Source organism: Podarcis vaucheri (assembly GCF_965113315.1).
Source record: "Podarcis vaucheri genome assembly, chromosome: 5".
Taxonomy (NCBI): domain Eukaryota; kingdom Metazoa; phylum Chordata; class Lepidosauria; order Squamata; family Lacertidae; genus Podarcis; species Podarcis vaucheri.
In genome coordinates, this window is record NC_138763.1 from 20753703 (window position 1) to 20775269 (window position 21567).

Sequence of the window (21567 nt, forward strand, 5' to 3'; positions counted from 1 at the left end):
ATTCATTCCCTACTAATAAATCTACAACACTTAAAATATAAATCCGGTCCCTGCTCCTGCCAACCTAGCAGTTCGAAAGCACGTCAAAGTGCAAGTAGATAAATAGGTACCCCTCCAGCGGGAAGGTAAACGGCGTTTCTGTGTGCTGCTCTGGTTCGCCAGAAGCGGCTTAGTCATGCTGGCCACATAACCCGGAAGCTGTACGCTGGCTCCCTTGGCCAATAAAGCGAGATGAGCGCTGCAACCCCAGAGTCGGCCACGACTGGACCTAATGGTCAGGGGTCCCTTTACCTTTACAGGCATACAACCTATTCAACTCTCCAAACTCACAACAGTATATACTGTGCAGTGTTATTCCAGTTTTCCCCCTCTTCTCCCCAATGGAAAGTAGGTATGAAGTGGGTATATCATACTGACCTCTTTAGCCAGAAGGCTAACTTTTCATTTTGAAGCTGTGAAAGGATTTAATTTTGTACAAAAGACCCTTTGGCATGAGATACCTGGGGTTGGCTATAAGATTAAAAACTGATATCTATTGAAGAGGAAAAGTATAAAAGCTTCAATGATTTTTAATCAGAGGCCATAAGAGAAGATAGAATATACTGATAATCACCCCCAGGGCTTGGGTTCCCTGTTGGGAAAGACAATTTTATATTTTGGTGTGTTTCAGTCCCCCACCCCCACCCCAAATCCATTTCATCATGGCCAGAGAACGGCCTGAGTGCTCTCAGATGTTTTCTAATATTACATTCCTGTGATAAGACCCTTTTATTTTTTATCTGTGTGAGAGAAAACAAATTGCTACCGTGTGGGAGCAAAGCCAGCTTCTAGTAATTAACTTGTTACAACAACATTTGGGACCAGATTTAATCTTTCAGTACTTTGACAGCTAGAACCACCTCTCAGACTGAAAGAGAGGGCAGCATTAGTTCAGGCTGAGATGAGAATCAGAAGAACGTTAAGGAAGGGCTTGTCCACATTTCGTTTGTCCCAGTGCTAGAAAGCATGGGTCTGAGTGGTTTTCTGCTTGCCTCTTGCTTTCTGGGCATGGGTCCAAGCAGTTTTCTCCCTTGCTTTCCCAGGGAAAATACGCTCTTTACTGTTGAATCGCAGCAAACACCAATCCACAGAAAACCTGATTGATGTTTGCTCCGATTCAGCGGTAAAGAGTGTGTTTTCCCAGGGGAAAGTGGCAGGACAAGCAGAAATTCAGATGAGCTTTTAGGCAACCTGGTTATTGAGTGCTCTTCCTGATTTGTTTCTGGAGAGTTTGGACCATGTTGGATATTTAATGAGCATTCATTCGGGGGAGGTTAGACAAAGTTGCATCACATCATGTGTTACCTTACAGAGGATTTTCCCATTGCAGACCATATTGCTAAAAAACCTGAGAAGTGGGTTTGTCATGCAAGATGTCTCCCGACCGAGTATAATTACACAATCTGAATTTGCTAGTATGTGATGGACTCCCATGTGAAAATCGCAACCCTCTGGAAGTGTCCTAACTTAAGTCCATTCATTCCAGCGTATCTACTCTGAGTAGGACTTAGCTGGCTACTACCCAATGTCTTCTGTTCCAGCTTGAGATTGCTCGCAAGAGCCTTTACATGCCCTCATCTTTCCTGTCCATAACGACTCTCTAATTCCCTTAAAAGGAAAATGATAAAAGGCAGCTTAGTGTACTAATGTTATTTGTGGAGAGTTCTCTCCTCCACTGAAGTGAGTGGGGAAGTCTGCAAGCACAGAAACTTCCTATGCCAAAAACAGCACACCGGGAGCTCTGCTGTTTCTTCCTCCCTGCACTGTTCCTCCTGTTTTCCATGCTGGTCAGCAGTAGCAGAAGATTCTGAGGCCAGCTGTGGAGGAGGATTGTGGCTTCTCTGGCTAGGCTCTGACTAACTCCTGTGAGCAGGGGACCTGAGACTGGCAGGTAAAGCTGGGGGTGGTGTTGGTGCCTTAAGTTGTTATAGCTGTCCCACTGTGGCTTGCCTGCACTGCCTTTTGTCACACTGAAGTTCATAGCGGCACCTGTCAGTTGCCAAGTGAACTGCAGCATGATGACACTCACATTTTTATTCTACAGTAAGATATACCATGTTCTGATTCATCGAGAGGCACTGGAGATTATGGGGACATGGAATTTACAGCATAAGCAAAACTAAAGCAAGTCTCCTTGAGCAGGCTTAGGCAACTTAGGACAAGTTGAAAGTTGATGAATATGAGGTTTTTGGAAAGGTTAGGATGACAAGTGTCAAAACGAGCAATCCAAGAGCAGGATATGTACAAATGGTTCGCTGTGTTCAGTACATGGTGTACAGTAGGACGCGGGTGGTGCTGTGGTCTAAACCACTACGCCTCTTGGGCTTGCTGATCAGAAGGTCAGCGGTCCAAATCCGTGTAGCGGGGTGAGCTCTCGTTGCTCTGTCCCAGCTCCTGCCAACCTACCAGTTTGAAAGCATGCCAGTGCAAGTAGATAAATAGGTACCACTGCTGCAGGAAGGTAAACGGTGTTTCTGTGTGCTCTGTTTCTGTCATGGTGTTCCGTTGCACCAGAAGCAGTTTTGCCATGCTGGCCACATGATTTGGAAAGCTGTCTGTGGACAAACGCCGGCTCCCTCTGCCTGAAAGCGAGATGAGCGCCACAACCCCATTGTCGCCTTTGACTGGACTTAACCGCCCAGGGGTCCTTTACCTTTACCTTTTACATGGTCTATAGATTTATTGATTGGGCTGGATCTGGGTGAGAGGCTCTCACCAATTGAGCAGACAGTAGCTCTGTCTGAAGAAGCAATCAGAAAGAGACGCCCCAAGCTGGATGGAGATAGGGAAAGGAGATAAGATTATGGTTGGAGTAGTAGACAGATGAGTGAGATCTGAAATGAAAGAACTGAGTAAGAGCAGGAGAGAAGCAATGAGGTTCTGGTCTTAAGACAAGTGATAACCTTTTCATGTGTTATTTGGTCTTTTGTCTGCTATTTCACAGAATCATGGAATCGTAGAGTTGGAAGGTACCCCAACGGTCATCTAGTCTCAACTCCCTGAAATGCAGGAATGTCAGCTAAAACATCCAACCTCTGCTTAAAAACCTGCAAAGAAGGGATAAATCCTTAAAACATTCGAACATGGCTGATCTGTCATTGCTTGGTTGAGAAGCATGGTGGGAGGATCCCTATTGGAGAGTGTTGGGGCCACATTATGAAATAAGCATAAAATAAAAGTCATACACAAGTATATGTACGTAATGCTGTTAATGTGTAGATGAGAACATCTGGCAACAGTAGAGTGGTTTTCCCTTCCATCGCAACCAGTGGCAGCCTCACTATCCTTTGCTTTTATCTTGTTGGCCGAAAGAAATATTTCCTGAGTTAAATCACAATTCCCATTTCAACCCTGTCCATCTGCATCAGGGGCTTGTCTTTATAATTAACTGCGCTGGCATAACTGCAATTTCTGTTTCAGCAATGGCCTCGTATGTATGGGGGGAGAGTTTGACCCGAGGAAAACAATCATATTCAAGCAAGTAGAGTAAAGTAGGGCAAGGTCTAGGTTCAGGCTAGGCTTGGCTTTCCGGGGCACCCTAGCCAGCTCTTAATTACTATTAATAATTACTATTAATTATTGTTAATTACCCACCCTTCATCATAAGGTCTCAGGGTGGGTTACAACAAGTTAAAATACAGTTTAAAACAGTACAAAAAAAGAGAACCCATTGCAATTCCAAAAAATGGATGGGGGCTCAGCACCAATCAACCTCAGACTGAGACTTAAATGAGAGTTGTAGCTTTTTGTTTGAGGAGCAAGTTCCGCCTTTAGTGGGAGAAGCCTCTCATTTAAAAGGACCCGGCATGCATGTCCACACTTCCGCTTGTTCCGTGCCTGGAAAGCAAGGGGCCAAATGGTTTTCTGCTGGACCCGTGTTTGCTAGGCAGTTTCCCTCTTGTCCCACTCCCTTCCAAGGGAAAACCTGCTCTTTAGCGCTAAACTGGAACAAAGAGCAGTCTGTGGAAAACCTAATTGCTATTTGCTCCAATTGAGCTCTAAAGAGTTGTTTCCCCTGGTGGAAATCAGAGGCACAAGGGGAAGGATGAATAAGCCTGAGTCAGAGGTGGGCAACATAACCTTTTTGGGCTGGAGAGGTACTGGCACACCTGGGATACCAGTGTTTTGAATTAGTTGGTCCACCTGGGGTTGGCTCCAAGGACAATTCCCTATCTCACTATTAATCCCTGGTTTCACCCTTTGAAGAGAGGGTGTCATGACAATTGCATATAAGCCAAAATTTCCCTCGGGCTCTTGCCAAATTATTTTCATCACTCTTGAATGCTGTACTGTAATTTACAAAGATTATAGATTCCACTTTTACAAGCTTTCCCCAGGGTGAAGTAATGATATCCTCAACGAATACCCAGAGTAAATGAAATGAAATTGCATTTTTATTATGTTGATTATTTAAATTAGCTTCACATGCATTTTAATTTGTATTCAGGAAACTGAAATCCATGTCTCAGCAGAACATATAGGAAAGGAGAACATAGCTGGTTGTGTGTTTAATAATAATGTAAATCCCCCCCCAAATAGTTTTTTAGGGCAGTCATTAGATTCCAATGATCATCAAAGTCAACAGTGAATGATAATTATCTGGAATCAAAATGTGTTAAAAATAAAAGGTGAAATCTTCCAAAGAGGTTTTAGCTCAATCCCCCCCCCATTGTGAAATAAATATTGTACTTGTTGATTTCGTCCTAATGAGTCACTGCAATACCTGAATGTCTAATTTATAATGATGCCCAGTTTGCTGTTAAAAATTAATACCTACAATTAATTGAAACCACAACTTCAGTGCTTTCTGTGCATATAATCAGTAGGAGGGGCTTTTGCGTGAGAAATATTTGCCTAATGTTTCACAACATTATAGAACAGACAGCACTGACCTGTGGGGGGGGGGATTGCAGAGCTATTAGCTAATTTTAGATGATAATCACCTGCTATTCCTTTGACACTCTCTTTTCTCCAGTCGATCTTCACTGGGTTGAAGAAACAGTATTGCAATAAAGTACCTGCCTGAATGGCGAGTCTTGCTGATTTTTTGGTTGAAATCAAGCGGAGGCATAGCATTCTTCCTCATAATATGCAGCCTAACTTTTTTTTCTAACCCATTTTTCCTTCTTTTTATCAGAACAGGAAATTGAATGAGAATTTATCTCTGGCTTGCAATCATTTTGCTATGAACATTTCAGAATTTAATCCCACTTAAACTTACAGCGGTGAGCACTATGCATTGCATAGTCACACTTTAGTGCAGAGGTGGGGAAACCTTTTCCATCCAAGGGCCGACATTTTCTTCTGGGCAACCTTCTGAGGGCCACATGCCAGTGGTGGGAGGGGCCAGAGGCAAAAGTGGGCGGAACAACAAGGGCAGTGTATAAGTTGAATAATTAAGAAGAAGAAGAATAGTTTCCTTTGTACAGTGGGCAGTACAAAGGTGTGTGCACACATCTGTATCCTTCATCCTGGCAAACGAGTCATGGTCAGAGTTCAAGAACACCAGGCAAAAATATTTGGAGGATCAATGATAGGAATGGCCTGGTGAGAGTTCTGAGGGTCAGGTAAAAAGGTCTGCAGCGCCGCATTTCACCCCTAGGCCTTCTCTAGTGGCATGGGACTAAATAGAAGGAGTGAAGTAAATACCAATATGGCACCTGTATATTTTGTACTGTGGATCAAATGGCAGTGGGGAAGGCTTGGTTTTCATTGAGACAGCAGCACTGGAGGAAAGGTTTGTTTTTTGTTTTTACCTCCACAATTGGTGCCATGGCCCCAATCCAAATAAGTTCACCTATTATTATTTTAAAATAGGTAGAAGAATCCTGTTCCTGAATTTCTCACATCACCTTTAGGGCACTTCCAGACTTTCGCTATTTTCAGTTGGGATCCAAATTGTTGTTGTTGTTTAGTTGTTTAGTCGTGTCCGACTCTTTGTGACCCCATGGACTAGAGCACGCCAGGCACTCCTGTCTTCCACTGCCTCCTGCAGTTTGGTCAAACTCATGTTAGTAGCTTCGAGAACACTGTCCAACCATCTCATCCTCTGTCATCCCCTTCTCCTTGTGCCCTCAATCTTTCCCAACATCAAGGTCTTTTCCAGGGAGTCTTCTCTTCTCATGAGGTGGCCAAAGTATTGGAGCTTCAGCTTCAGGATCTGTCCTTCCAGTGAGCACTCAGGGCTGATTTCCTTAAGAATGGATAGGTTGGATCTTCTTGCAGTCCATGGGACTCTCAAGAGTCTCCTCCAGCACCATAATTCAAAAGCATCAATTCTTTGGTCACCAGCCTTCTTGATGGCCCAGCTCTCACTTCTATACCTCACTACTGGGAAAACTATAGCTTTAAATATATGGACCTTTGTTGGCAAGGTGATGTCTCTGCTTTTTAAGATGCTGTCTATGTTTGTCATTGCTTTTCTCCCACGAGGCAGGCGTCTTTTAATTTCATGACTGCTGTCACCATCTGCAGTGATCATGGAGCCCAAGAAAGTAAAATCTCTCACTGCCTCCATTTCTTCCCCTTCTATTTGCCAGGAGGTGATGGTATCCAAATACTTGCTGGCAAATTCAGGATGTGCAACTGAAGTCGAGTGGAGAGCTCTTATACCACAAACCTGCCACAAAACCAGACTTCTTGCAGTATGGAAAGTGGCGTGAAAACATGGGCATAGCCAGGATTTATTTTAGGGGGGGAAGGCTTTATGTTGGAGTGGGGCAGAACTGAGATATGTGCAATGCAATTGGTCAGTTAAGTATTTCTATTTATTTACTTGATTTGGGGGGGGGGGAGCTGCCCCCCAAACCCTCCTGGCTACACCCATGCACGACAATGCACTGGGAAGTATGGAAGGACACTTGCAATGTCATATATTCCCCCCACATACAAATTTGAATGAATGCTGAAACAAACTGCTGTGGTCTAGTCTACCTGCAAGCAAAACAGGATGAATGCATGATAAACTGGTAATCTGGAAGTGACTTTACTTTGGCTCTCAGAATCACTGACTTCATGTCCTCAGTGCCACCCAACCCAATGGGCGTAGCTGGCGATACAGAGGGGGGCAGCTCAAGTAAATAAATAAAAATACTTAACTAACTGATCAACATAAAGCCTGCCCCCCCCCAAAAAAAAATCCTGGCGTGGCCCATGCGGCACACTTCCCATGTTTTGGGCAGAAAGGTTTGAAGCGAGGATGCTGCTGTCTCTGTGTTTTGCAGGCTGATGTGCCACATGAATTAGAATCGAGAAAAATATGAACGAAACTTTCCTACAAGCGGGAGACATCCTCAGGGTACCATATGCATTTATATTTCATTGCAAGGCAGATAATGCGAGCAATGAATTCCTTGGCCATCGTGAACATTACGCTCCACATTTTGGAAGGTATTTTATTAAAGCTTTCATTAAACATAGAATTTAACTCAATTATATATTGCCAGGAGAAGCCGCAAATGCAGCAGTTATTTAAAAAGCCCCAAACACAATCATTCTGGAGCAAATCTTGCCAGAGCAGATGCAGGCATCTTTGCGTGAGTCTTAACTCATAATGAGTAAATAGGGCAATAATGCAATAAACAATTAAAATAAGATTTACTCTACAGAATATCCACCACAAAACAAAGGAGAGGCAATGAGCTGTTTTGTTCCCAGGATTGAACTTTTCTCCTTTCTTTTAATACAATACAATCCCAGTTTTTAATCAGATGTTCCCGGGAAAGATGATTATTTCTTATTGTTCAGTATGATCTATTCCATGTTCATCCTTTAATTTACATTTTATTGTGGTTCATTTATATATTTATTACATGTTTCTCCAAGGAACGTGGTATACATGGTTCACCGCCACCATTTAATTCTCACAACAAGCCTATGAGGTTGGTCAGGAGAAGGAGTAAGGTCACCCAATGAGCTTAACATCTCGGGAGGATATGAATTTGAATCTTGCTGGTGCTAGTCCAACACTCTACACCAAGGGTGAGGAAGATCCAACCTACCTCTTAGTTTTTAACAGGATACTGCCAGTGTGCTGTAATGGTTAAGAGCAGTAGTCTCGTAATCTGGTGAACCGGGTTCGCTTCCCCGCTCCTCCACATGCAGCTGCTGGGTGACCTTGGGCTAGTCACACTTCTCTGAAGTCTCTCAGCCCCACTCACCTCACAGAGTGTTTGTTGTGGGGGAGGAAGGGAAAGGAGAATGTTAGCCGCTTTGAGACTCCTTTGGGTAGTGATAAAGCGGGATATCAAATCCAAACTCTTCTTCTTCTTCTTCTTCTTCTTCTTTGAGGGAAATTATGTGTTTTAAAGGTATAATGTGTAAGCAGCCGAAGTAGAATGGTAAGACTGGCCCTGCTCATATATAAATGATTTTTTTAAAAAGGATATTAGAAAAAGTACCATGGCATAATTATTTCTTTGACACGATCAAAGAGCACGCTCTGTTTTAAAAATAATACAGTAAATTCTCTTTCTGAAGCTGACCTGCTCATAAACAAAACGTCTGTGCAGTTAACAGAGTCGGTTTCTCTACATAATGGTGTTGCTCCGACTGACCTGCTCAAATAAAAGAGATACATTACGATGGGAGAAGTACTGAGCAGAAGATAATTATCTGAACCAGTGAACTTCCAAGTATCCTTAAAATAGTGTTGTTATTTTTATATATCTGTTGTTTGCTCGAATCTGTCATCATCCGTGACATTTCCCTCTAAAGAGTTGGATGTGTTTGTTTGTTTTTTAAAAGCAGTGTTCAGGAAACCGTGAGAAGTTACCGCACTCTCCTGTCGGGTATACATGAATTTGAAGTTCCTTCATATTACTTGCCGTATACACAGGGCATGATCCGGTCAAAGTTAAATAGGATCAAGACCATTAAATTGGCTGAACAGGCGAGACTGAGGGAAGCCTATATTTAGATCATGTGGGTTGCCAGTGAGAGAGGGTGGGCAGCAACCTGGCTGATTGCCTCGGATGCATCAGCAAACTCCATTATTATTATTTTTGCATTTATTTATACTGTGGCTTCTTCCCTTATGGGACACATGGCAGCTTATAGATAAAAACAAGAACTGCTAAAAACAAAGAAAAAACAATAATTTAAACACAATTGAACATTACTAGAATTAAAATTATATACACATATAACGGGACAAGGGTGGTGCTGTGGTCTAAACCACTTAGCCTCTTGGGCTTGTTGGTTATATGATTGGCAGTTCAAATCTGCACGACTGAGTGAGCTCCCGTTGCTTTGTCCAAGCTCCTGCCAACCTAGCAGTTCGAAAGCATACCAGCATGAGTGGATAAATAGGTACTGTTGCGGCAGGAAGGAAAACGGCATTTCCATGTGCTCTGGCTTCCGTCACGGTGTCCCGTTGTGTTTTGGTCAGAAACGTTTTAGTCATGCTGGCCACATGACCCAGAAAAGCTGTCTGCGGACAAACGGCAGCTCCCTTAGCCTGACAGTGAGATGAGTGCTGCACCCCATAGTCAAATTCGACTGGACTTAACCATCCAGGGGTCCTTTACCTTACTTTTACATATATAACATCTGGTTAAAACATATCCATAATTCCAGTTAAAAACAATATGACAGCAGTCTTTTCATTAAAAGCAGTCAATTCCCCAAAGCCTGTTGAAACAAGAAAGTCTTCATCTGCCGGCAGAAAGACAACAAGGAGGGAGACAGTCTAACTTCTCCAGGGAGGGACTTCCAAAGTCCAACGCTCTGACCACAACAGTGGCTCTCTTCTTTATAGTATTGTTACAAAAATCGGGTGCCTGCCCCTCTCCTTGCCTGGTTCCTTTGGAGAACGGAAGACATGGTGGAGACTGTTGTGGCTTTAAGAAATATGGTCTATTCGCCTACTTACACCTTCAGTCTGCGTGGAGGGAGCCCAGTTCTTACTGCATGGCCCACAGCAGTGCAGGCAACCTTCCGCCTCCCTGCCCAAGACGGATCTCCCCCCTTCCTCCTGCTTCTTCTTCTCAGAAACCCTTTTCCCGTGCCCTCAAACATACACCCCGCCACCTTGGTAACGTCTCACTCCCCAATGGCCCATCAACACCTGTGGTCATGTTCATGGGTTTGCTCTTCCCCCAGCGAGCCAGGGTTGCATAAGCCAACCCAGGAATTCCCTGTTTGGCACAGTTCTGAACTTTAATCCATATCCCAATTGATCAAAACCCTCACATTAATTTCTAGGGTTTGGGGAACCCCCCCCAAAAAATCTATAACTGTATAAAGCAGTGGGTAACCAACAGGGCGCTGCTAGTCCCCAGATGATGTTGGACTACAACTCCCATCACCCCTAGCTAGAGCTCAGGGATGATGGGAGTTGTAGTCCAACATCTGGGGCTCCACAGGTTGAGAACCACAGTGGTGGAACTACAGTTCCCATCAGTCCTAGCTAGGAAGACTAATATAGGTATTAAAGTAGGGTTGTATTCCCCCCCCCCTCCGTTTTATTATTTTATCTTCCTGTAAACCACTACTGGTAGTAGTACTAGTTGTTGCTGCTGCTGCTTTTTTTGTAGGCAAGAGGTGTATAAATAAATAATGATGATGACTTCATTGGTAGAGGGCGCAAGAGAGCCCGCCCGCCCTCGAGGACTACAAACCCCAGAATCCCGCGGCGCGGCCTCCCGCCAATCGTACGAGAGCGCTCCTGCGCGAAGGCTCCTGGGATCCGTAGGCAGCGGCGGCCACTAGCCCAGCCCAGTGGGAGGGACCGGCGGCGGAGGCGGCGAAGCTGAGCCAGGTGTCTCGCGGGCGGCCCTGCAGGTGACGGCGGCCGGGGAAGGGGCGGCGGGGCAGCGAGGCGAGGGGCGAGTGGTATCCGGGAGCGCAGCGGAGGCCCGAGGGAGGCGAGGGGCGAGCCGGCCGCTTGGCTGCCTGCTGGGTTGGTTGGCTGGCCGGCCCGGGGATTGGAGCCGGCGCCTCGCTCCCCTCTTCTTGCAGCAAAGCGGGCGGAGAGGCGCGAGGCGGGCTGCTGCTGCCGCCGCCGCCTTTCTCCCTCGGCGAGGTCGGCCGCCTGAGCATGCAAATCTCTGCAGCAGCTCCGGGATGGTACAGTCGGTGGGTGTAAGGGCTGGGGGAAAGGAAGCGCGTCCCTCCCTCTCTCCCTCCTTCTCCTCCTTGGGAGTCCGCGCTTCCCCAGGCATGCACCCCTTCGCCCTCGTGGCCTGCAAACTGGAGCCCGTGCCAGAAGCAGAAATAACCCCTCCACAAAAACAAGACACCACCCCCAGAAGTTCACCATCATCAGACGGGCTGCAAAGAGAGCGCATGATGCGGGTGGTCGATGCCTTTTGGGTCTTGCAAAGGAAAAGGCTGTATGTGCTGGGGATTTCCTGGGGAGCAGCATTATCTTACCAGGAGTGACCAAGCGGGCCTTGTTTTAAAGCCCTGCTCCTTATTTTTAGGACCCTGCAGTTCTGGGGGCTCGCCTTAAGGGCCCTCCTGATTGTGACATTCTGCCTTGTTTTGTTTATTTTACAAGAAACACAACAAAACACCACCCCTGCTTCTTTTTAATAGGACCCAGCTCTACCCACTGAAGGTGATAATAATATTAATAGTATAGTATAATAATTCATTCCCTTTTGATTTCTACTACTGCTCCTCTATGCTGTTGCCCTGTAATCCTGTCTTGCTTTCCAATGCAGTCCTCACCTCCTAAAGCCCACGTGGCCCTTTGTTATTTTTTTCTTTTCATTGTTCCTGGTTTTTCCATGCGCATTCTCCTTGTGGCGTTTTGTGGTTGTTGTTGTTTTCCTTCGTTACCTTCTAATCTCTCTCTTTCTCTCTCTATGCTCCCCTGGAGCCTCTGCTAGCAACTGTTCCGGGCTGCCTCTGGATAAAAGTGTGCTCTGCCTGGAGTTTGCAGACGGCAAAAGCATGAATTGATTTACTGTCCTACTTCGGAGGCATCTCTGGGCAGCTGGGAGCGAGCGCCCGGGAAACAGCAGCAAGAGGAGGAGCAGGCGGGAGAAGGCAGAAGGGGTCCTTTTGTGTCCTCCCTCGAACATAGGCTGTTTCCTCCTCTCCTCCATCCTGGCTGGAAGAGTTCTTTGCAATAGCACACAGAGGCTGACAGATCTCTCTTTCTTGCTGCTGTTTTTTTTTTTTTTTAAGTGCTCATTTCTCCATCCCCCTTCCCCCTTTTTGCTCATGTGCGGATGCTTGTTTTCTTGCAGTTCACCTTCTCCAGAGCCCCGTGCTGGTTGGAAACAGCAGGAGCCAGAAGAGGAGGCAGATCAGCCTGCCCTTGGTTGCACAGAAGTGGTGTGCTGATTTCGTACTACTTGACACCAGAGCTACTCCCAGCCATCTGTGACTCGAGCTGCCTGAAGCAGTGGTACAGGGAGAGGAGGAGGAGGAGGCAGCTTTAGTAGCCGATGATAACCCTGCCCTCAGTGGGTTTGTATTACCGGAGCATGCACTGATTTGCTGCCTTGTCTTTAGACCCATCCCAATCGCCAGGGCTTGTGCGGGTGTGCGGTGCATGCTCAGGAAGGAGGGAGGGGGAAATCCACTGTCTCCGTAATAAATGATAGAGGATACAATGACTTTGCTCTCTCTGCTGGGTCGGATCATGCGTTACTTCTTGCTGAGACCAGAGACCCTGTTCCTGCTATGTATCAGCCTGGCACTGTGGAGCTACTTCTTCCATACGGATGAAGTGAAAACCATCGTCAAGTCCAGCAGGGATGCCGTGAAGATGGTGAAGGGCAAAGTGGCGGAGATCATGCAGAATGACCGGCTCGGCGGATTGGATGTGCTGGATGCCGAGTTCTCCAAGACCTGGGAGTTTAAGAACCACAACGTGGCCGTTTACTCCATCCAAGGCCGGAGAGACCACATGGAGGACAGGTTCGAAGTAATCACTGACCTGGTGAACAAGACTCATCCTTCCATATTTGGGATATTTGATGGGCACGGAGGCGAGGCAAGTCTCGGGCTGTTCATTTTGGGGGTTCGGGAATTGCTGCCATTTCCTATTTATTGCCCTTGTTTGACTTAAACAAGTAGCAAAGTTGTTGTTTTACGGTCATTCGCACCTCTGGTTTGGGTAGAAGCCATTTAAAGGGTACAGCAGGACAAAAGCCTAGTCTTCCATTCTTTCCTTTTTAAAAATACCTTGCAGTTTGAGCATCTTGGCAGTAATGACTGTGATCACAAACTTGCTCTGTTAAAGCTCTTCTAACCAAGCTATGAGGCTTCACATGCTGCTGCCAGCTGAGTAAAGTCAGCAGATGCTGTAATGGTTGGTTTAAAGGGAAAGTTTATTGAAAGAGGGGGTGTTTTTTATTGTAGGAAAGAAAGGAGCTAGCAGGAGATCCCTAATGTCCCCAGTTGGGGAACAGAACTGAAAAACTTTCTTTCTTCTAGCCGACCCAAGGAATTAACCTCGTGCCACTGCCTTTATTATTATTATTATTATTATTATTATTATTATTATTATTTCTGGCCATAGAAGTTTGTTCTTTGTTTACACTGCGTTCTGTAGCCTTTCTACTTGCCGAGACAGGCTGTTTTGTCTTGGACAGCAGTGCAAATACCATGTGTCGCTCCCTTCCTCTTTGCAAGGGATGCCTGGAAAGGTTGCTGTAGCTTTTTTACATTGCAGGGTGCGCGGGTGGGCTTGGGGAGTGGCAGAATCGGCTAGTGACACCCTAGCTGCAGACCTATTATCTGTGTCGGGTTAATCAGCGATGAAATACAAGGAGGTTTTCCTCCCTTTTCTTTTGCTTGTATGCTAAGAGTGGCTGGGGGAAAGTGACAGGGTGCTGGGGGAGGAATCTTGCTGGTGTGTTAAATGAAATACTCGTGCACCACCTGAAGTGCTTTGCTTGTGTTTGTTTTTATTCTGCCTCTGTTCTGCTATGATCTGAGGGTCTCCGGGTTTCCTACAGCTGTTCTGGCAAGTCAGACTTGCCGGGAAAGCTGTGACAGCGATCTGGCACAAATCGAGGCCCCCAAGGGTAGCAGCTGTTCTCATAACTCCTGATAGGCTGCACCTCTTGCGCTCCTTCTGTGCACTCACCACACTGGGGGAGGGGGGGCTCTAACAGCCCCAGCCTAAGCTTATGTTCTTACTCGGAAGTAAGGCTCATTTGCACCCAGTAAGTGGGCATAGATCTGCAGCCCAAATCTCCAGGGATAGCAGGATGCAGACTATCCCTATGACTGGGACTTTGTTTTAGGAACAACCATTGTGGGTTTAAGAATCAACTAAATTTCAGATTTGTTGAAGTCTTTTATTACTGATACCTTGTAACGGATGTTGATGTTTGGTTAAGATAAACATTTTTATTTTGTTGTTCAAAGAAGGGAAGCAAATGCTTGTGTGTTTGTGTGATTGTATGCTGCCTGGAGTCCCAAATTCTTTTCTACAGGCCGCCTTACAAAAATCAGGAGCTGTGCAAGAACACGGTAGCATTTTTCTGTGGCTCCCCACTCATTTTGATGGGTTCTTTTCTCAGGAGAAATGCCTGGTGGATTGTGTCACTCTTTAAAAAGTAGAAACATTTCAAGCTAAGTATAAACTTTTATAGCCCAGAGCCCTTTGAAAACCATCTCTTCTCTATCCCAACTCATCCCCCCAGAAGCCCCTTGTGTTGAAATTTGGTAGCTTTATGTACGTTAGTTAAATCCAGATTTGTGGCAGAAATATAGCTTAGCAAAACCTTTCTTCCTAACCAGTTTAGAATATTATTTCTCTCCACCACCACCCCGGCAAAAAAAATTCTAGCTAAGCGCTGTCTGGTGCACTGAGTTCTGTTTACAGTAGGCTTTCCATCATGCTTTTAAAACAGAATGCTAGCATTGAACTTTTTGCTCAGTGTGTAATAATGAGTCTTCTTTTGTTGTATCAGATGGTATTTCACTTATAGGAGTAAATTGCATTAGTATATTTGACCTCAGATGCCATTATTTTAAAATTTAGGTGTTTGTGACTGCATGAAGAGCAGTGATGTTAAAATATATGGGTCGTGCATAGTCCTTGTTTGTTATTGCAGGAAGCTGATTATACGGAACAAAACCCTTTTTTGCCCTTATAGGTCACACAGTGTGGAGGACCAGGGACTGCTACCTCTGATGGCTGTACCACCTCCAGGAGCTGAGGCATCTTGTCTCTGAAGACCAGTTGCTGGAGAACCACAGCAGGAGAGGGCTATCTCTTGCATTGGGGGTGGGAGTTACCTATAGGTATCTGTTTAGCCATTGTGGGACACAGGGTACTGCATTAGATAGACTTTTTGTTGTGATCCAGCCAGACTCTCCTTAACGTTCTTTTGCTGCTTCTTAACTCCTCCATTCTACTTGGAATCAAGAGCAAAAAAGCATATGGAAGTTTCCATCCTTTTAACACGTACTTTTGGACAAAAGCGTATTGTCTCCTAATCTGGAGTGCTTGAGCTTAGTTGTTAGTCAAAGGATGCAATCACGGAACTGGAATTTCTTGAAATGGGTTACCTGTAAGCTCCTTGTGGGTCAAGACTGGGAAGATGTTGGGGAGTATTTCAGCTGACTGTCTGTGATGTAGTGGGGAGGTAACAGAGCTGGAAAACAGGCAGTCTGAATTTATTCTGGCTAAATGGAGAGATTGGCTCATGCAATCAGGTATTGGGTTCCTGTATTCTAGATGTCAGTGCACATTACACAAATCTGCCCCTCTAAAGATGAAATGGCCAAAAATGTTGGTACCTATGAACAATTCCCCCGGATATAAGGCAGAATGTTTTGCAAATGAAATATCCAGAATTGGAGGAGCACTGGGTCTTTAGGTAATACAGTGGTACCTCGGGTTACATACGTTTCAGGTTACATAGGCTTCAGGTTACAGACTCCGCTAACCCAGAAATAGTGCTTCAGGTTAAGAACTTTCCTTCAGGATGAGAACAGAAATCGTGCTCCGGCGGTGCGGTGGCAGCAGGAGGCCCCATTAGCTAAAGTGGTGCTTCAGGTTAAGAACAGTTTCAGGTTATGTACGGACCTCCGGAACAAATTAAGTACTTAACCCGAGGTACCACTGCAGTAATAACAGTTAATCTGCAGAGGAACTATTTGGTGGAATTCTGTGATGGCATCATAGCTGTGGAACTCCCTAAGGAAGTTCCATTTTGCTTCCTCCATGGTTTTTCAGCAGGAAACCAAAGCAGTCCTCTTCAGGGGGGGCTTTTTTGGGGGGTTGCCTTGATTAGCTCCTGTTCTTCATTCTGCTGCTCTGTTCCATACTTCTGCATTTCTAGTATGTTTTTGTATTAATTTATATTGTGTCTAATATGCCTTGTTAGCTGCATTGGAAACTTGGTTGAAAGATAGGTTACAGTTGCCTTTTAATCAGCGAAGTGTTAGGAGTGGATGATGTTACTCTGTAGCAGCTGGTTATCTGCTCAGAATGCATTTAAGCTCTCTGCGATCTTTTAGCACCCCCAGTCCTTTGTTTGTCCTCGCCTTCTTCCTCTGTATAGTATTGCACACTTGTTGTTAACAGGCCTCATTGAAAATGACAGTGTTAAATGTGTGTTTTTATGGGTGGACCTGGGGAAATAAATAGTTGATAGGATGGCTGAGCTAGGGGGCAGCTGTGGGGTTTTGTTTTTTAAAAAAGTGTGGTAACCATTTGCTCTTGATTTCATCACAGACAAGTGGCCAGGTGGTGATATTCCACTTCCTAACTCGCTGTTTACAGCCAGTGTGCATATCACTACCGTGCAAAATTTTGGCCGCCTCACTGTGAGGGTCATAACATTTGAAGCAGCCATTAAAAAAAGCAGCTCCCAGTATGTTTCCGAGCACAATTCAAAGTGTTGGTGCTGACCTTTAAAGCCCTAAACGGCCTTGGTCCTGTATACCTGAAGGAGCGTCTCCACCCCCATCGTTCAGCCCGGACACTGAGGTCCAGCGCCGAGGGCCTTCTGGCGGTTCCCTCACTGTGAGAAGCCAAGTTACAGGGAACTAGGCAGAGGGCCTTCTCGGTTGTGGCACCCGCCCTGTGGAATGCCCTCCCACCAGATGTCAAAGAGAAAAACAACTACCTGACTTTTAGAAGACATCTGAAGGTAGCCCTGTTTAGGGAAACTTTTAATGTTTGACACACTATTGTATTTTAATATTTTGTTGGAAGCCGCCCAGAGTGGCTGGGGAACCCAGCCAGATGGGCGGGGTATAAATAATTTGTTGTTGTTGTTGTTGTTGTTGTTGTTGTTGTTGTTGTTGTTAAAAAAGGGTTAGAAAAGGTGTTCTGGTCTTTGCATTTTTTCTGCTATGTGTACACAGGCTTGTTGCTGTGTTAAAAACTTTTGCTGCATGCCGATTTGAACGAAGCACAGAATTGTAGCAGGGGCTTTTTAGGTGTACCACATTGTGCCTGATGCAGGAAATTGAGATAAAGCCAGCTTGGTATAGTGGTTAGAGTGTTGGACTATGACCCCGGGAGCCCAGGGTTCAAATCCCATTCAGCCATGAAGCTCACAGCTCACCTCGGGCCCCTTGCCATTTTTCAGCCTAGCTCACCTCAAAGCATTGTTGTGAGGATAAAATTGGAGGAAGGTAAACTTTGTACACCACTTTGAGCTCCTTGGAGGAAAAGGTGGGATCTAAATGCTTAAATAAATAAATAAATAAATAAATAACAAAGTGTACACCCAGCAGATGGTTGTCAAACCTTTTTGGGACCCTTTCAGTTTTGCCTTTAACAGTATAGTAGCAGTAAATGCCATTTGGCTCTGTCCTGTGCTCTTTGTTGTTTAGTTGTTTAGTTGTGTCCGACTCTTCATGACCCCATGGACCAGAGCACACCAGGCACTCCGGTCTTCCCCTGCCTCCCACAGTTTGGTCAAACTCATGCTGGTAGCTTCCAGAACACCGTTTGCCTTGTAGCTTTATGAACATATGATGTATATATATGCGAGACCTCAGAATTCCTATAACAAGGGGATGAACTATATATTTATATTGTATCCTCTTTCTGTTGTTGTTTTTTTAATCTGCTACCTTCTAAAACCATTTTATTACACAGTAAAGTAGGATTTTGATAACAAAAGTTTTTTATTTCCGGAGCCGTCTGTGAAGCCCCTCTCGGTCTCTTTTAAAGTAATTTTGCTAAATACGTAACTAGAGTTCCTCTTTTCAAATATAAAAAAAAAGTTAAATAGCTCATCATTCTTATACGAACAAAGTGTCTGCTCTTCTTTGTAAGTGAGGTAGACGTAAGTGGTTTTCCTGTCTTGGGTTCCCACCCACAAAGGAAACAAATTTTGCATAAAAGCAAATAAGTGGTGTTATTGGAGCAGGATGTACCTGCTACATGCGACTGACATTTTTAATCGTTCAATTTGTGTGAGAGTTACTTTTATCAACACAAGCTTTCTTTATTCGAATGGTCTGGGAAAGAAACAGCATAATGGATTCTTTTACAAAAGAGGGAATATTTTTAGTTGTCTTTTCCCTCATTTTTTTTTCCAATGGCATTTTTGTGTACCTTCTGAATGCCTGAATAGAAAAATGCATGAAATGGGACTTAATAACTATTCAAGTAGCATAGCTTAATATACACTCAGAACTGTATTTTCTTAGGTCCTTGTAAGTGGCTACTCTTGCTAGTTTTTCCTTGACTTCAAAGGACAAGTAATGACAGTGTGGGTCTCTGATTTACTTGTGTAAAGATTTGTTTGGAAAGACAAATTTGCGCTTGTGTGGGGGGGGAGTTCTTTGATGCTGGAAGTGCCTTGATCACGTCTGCCTTGCTGATTAGCCCAGCTTGTTCAGTTTTAGGCCCCCAGGACAGAAAGTTACCAACCAATTAAGAGTACTTGCTGGTACTCAATGTTAAATATAGTATTGGTGGGGAGATGGAACATAGGAACCGGTCTTACACATAGTTAGAACTTTGGTCCATCTAGATCAGCAATTTCTGCATTGAGTTGTCGGTCCTGAATGGGGTAACTGTTCCCCTAAAGGTCTAGGTGCTCAGCCTGGGGCCAGGTTAATTCTGTGTCCAGAGCAGCTGTCTGCCAGCTCCATCTGATATGCTGTCTGAGACCCTACCTGTCTGTGCAGTGCCTCGCCAGAGTGGCTCATGCTCTGGTTATCTCCCACTTGGACTACTGCAATGCGCTCTACATGGGGCTACATTTAAGGTGACCCGGAAACTACAACTAATCCAGAATGTGGCTGGTAGAACGGTGACTGGGAGCGGCTGCCGGAACCATATAACACCAGTCCTAAAAGATTAACATTGGCTCCCAGTATGTTTCCAAGCACAATTCAGAGTGTTTCAAAGCCCTAAATGACCTGAGCCCTGTATACATAAAGGAACGTCTCTACCCCCGTCGCTCAGCCTGGACTCTGAGATGCAGCTCCAAGAATTATATAATAATAATAATTTAGGGACCCGGGTGGCGCTGTGGTCTAAACCACTGAGCCTCTTGGGCTTGCAGATCAGAAGGTCGGTGGTTTGAATCCCCGCAACGGGGTGAGCTCCCCTTGCTTGGTCCCAGTTCCTGCCAACCTAGCAGTTTGAAAGCACATCAAAATGCAAGTAGAGAAATAGGTACCACTCTGGCGGGAAGGTAAACAGCGTTTCCATGTGCTGCTGTGGTTTCGATGTTCTGTTGCACCAGAAGCGGCTTAGTCATGCTGGCCACATGACCCGGAAAAAACTGTCTGCGGACAAACGCTGGCTCCCTCGGCCTGTAAAGCAAGATGAGCACCGCGACCCCAGAGTCGTATGCAACTGGACTTAACTGTCAGGGGTCCTTTACCTTTATACCTTTTTAATAATAATTTATTATTTATACCCTGCCCCTTGGGCGGCTTCCAACAAATTATTAAAATACAGTAGTCCTTCAGATATTAAAAGCTTCCCTAAACAGGGCTGCCTTCAGATGTCTTCTAAAAGTCTGGTAGTTGTTTTTCCCTTTGACATCTGGTGGGAGGGCGTTCCACAGGGCAGGCGCCACTACCAAGAAGGCCCTCTGCCTGGTTCCCTGTAACTTTGCTTCTCGCAGTGAGGGAACTGCCAGATGGCCCTTGGCGCAGTATGAAGCTCCAAGAGCCTCATTGTGAGAAGTAAAGTTACAGGGAACCAGGTGGAGGGCCTTCCCAGCAGTTGTTTCTCCCCCCCCCCGGTGGAATGCCCTCCTGTCAGATGAAAATCATATAAACAACTACACAACTTTCCAAAGACCTCTGAAGGCATCCCTGTATTGAGAAGGTTTTTAATGTTTGATGTTTGCTTTGTTTTTGTTATGTAGGAAGCCTCCAACATAACCTGGGGCAACCCAGTCAGATGGGTGGCATGCAAATAATAAAATTATTGTTATCTTCTCCAGTGCTTTGGTGTTAACATGTTCCAATGACTGCTGCACCCATCAACCCCCCCCCATTCTACCTTTCTCATCCCTTCTACATACCTGTTGAAAAGGTATATTCTACTGTGTGTGGTTGCCATAAATCAGGGATGCGTAAGTGTGGCCCTTGGTCTAACTTCATATGAGTGTGCTTCAAATGTGCTTTGAAGGTATATTGTGTACACAGCCTAGGTTGAATTGGGAATTTCTCCTGCCTGGCAGTCAGAACAGACAATACTGAGCTAGACGGACTGACAGTAGGTTTCAGGCAGAATAAGTTGTGGCTGGAGGAAGGAGTTTGCTATGTACTGCACTGAAATAGTGAAAGGCTTTGTTTTTGCCTGATAACCTTTAAAATAAACAGCCAAACCTCAAATTCAAACAAGATTTCATGGACGTTAGTGATGTTTCCCATTTATAGAACTTTCCTCCAGCCTTGATGGGAAATGCTTGCATTTGCATTAGGACTGGAGTAAATATTTATGCTGTTAATATCATGCTTTTATAAAAAAAGAATATCTGTCTCAGTTGCTGACATCTACGCTAGGGGCTGAAAAGCAAACATGGGTCATTTTAATTGATGAACCAAATGTTTAAAGGTTGAATTACAAATGAGAATTTGAGTGTACATTCTCTATCCCCTGCACAGTGTAAATCAGACCAGGTATAATTTAGGGACTTTGAAGACTAGTCCTGCACATAGATAGGAACATAAGAAGAGCCTATTGGATCAGTCCTGTGGCTTATCTAGTCCAACATCCTGTTCTCACTGTGGCCAACCAGATGCCAGTGGGAAGCCTGAGTACAGCAGTGATCTCTCTCCTCCTGTGGTTTCCAGCAGCTGGTCTTCAGAAATAATGCCGCCTCCAACCATAAAGGCAGAGTATAGCTTGCTAGTAAGGCAGAGCTGCAGCTTCCTATATGACACTCAGTCCAATAGTTAACTCCTGCTAAAGCAACATCTGAGCTCTGTTCTCATGCAGTACAGCAGGGGTTGGCAACCTGCAGCCCATGGGCCACAAGCGGCCCACGGGGGTCGTTTAAATGCCCCCCGAACCGAGCTGCCTGCTCGGCAACGCCCCGCACGCTGTGCTAAGCTGGGACACGCTTCCGTGATGCCGGAAATCGTGTCTGCACACGTGCAGACGCCGGAAATTGCGTCTGCACA

The 21567-nt window shown here is 45.2% G+C and overlaps 1 protein-coding gene across 2 annotated transcripts in view; it reads left to right on the forward strand.

Moving 5' to 3' along the window:
* The first annotated feature begins 10737 nt into the window (after positions 1-10737).
* PPM1L (protein phosphatase, Mg2+/Mn2+ dependent 1L) overlaps positions 10738-21567 on the forward strand; it is a 169836-nt gene continuing 159006 nt past the window's right edge. The window contains exons 1-2 of one of the 2 annotated variants that reach the window (XM_082224564.1): positions 10738-10821; positions 12237-12992. In XM_082224564.1, the coding sequence (XP_082080690.1) occupies positions 12590-12992 (403 nt within the window). In that variant the 5' untranslated portion in view covers positions 10738-10821; positions 12237-12589. Of the gene's footprint in view, positions 10822-11441; positions 11600-12236; positions 12993-21567 lie in introns of those variants that run through there. The other variant, XM_082224565.1, reaches the window with a different exon arrangement.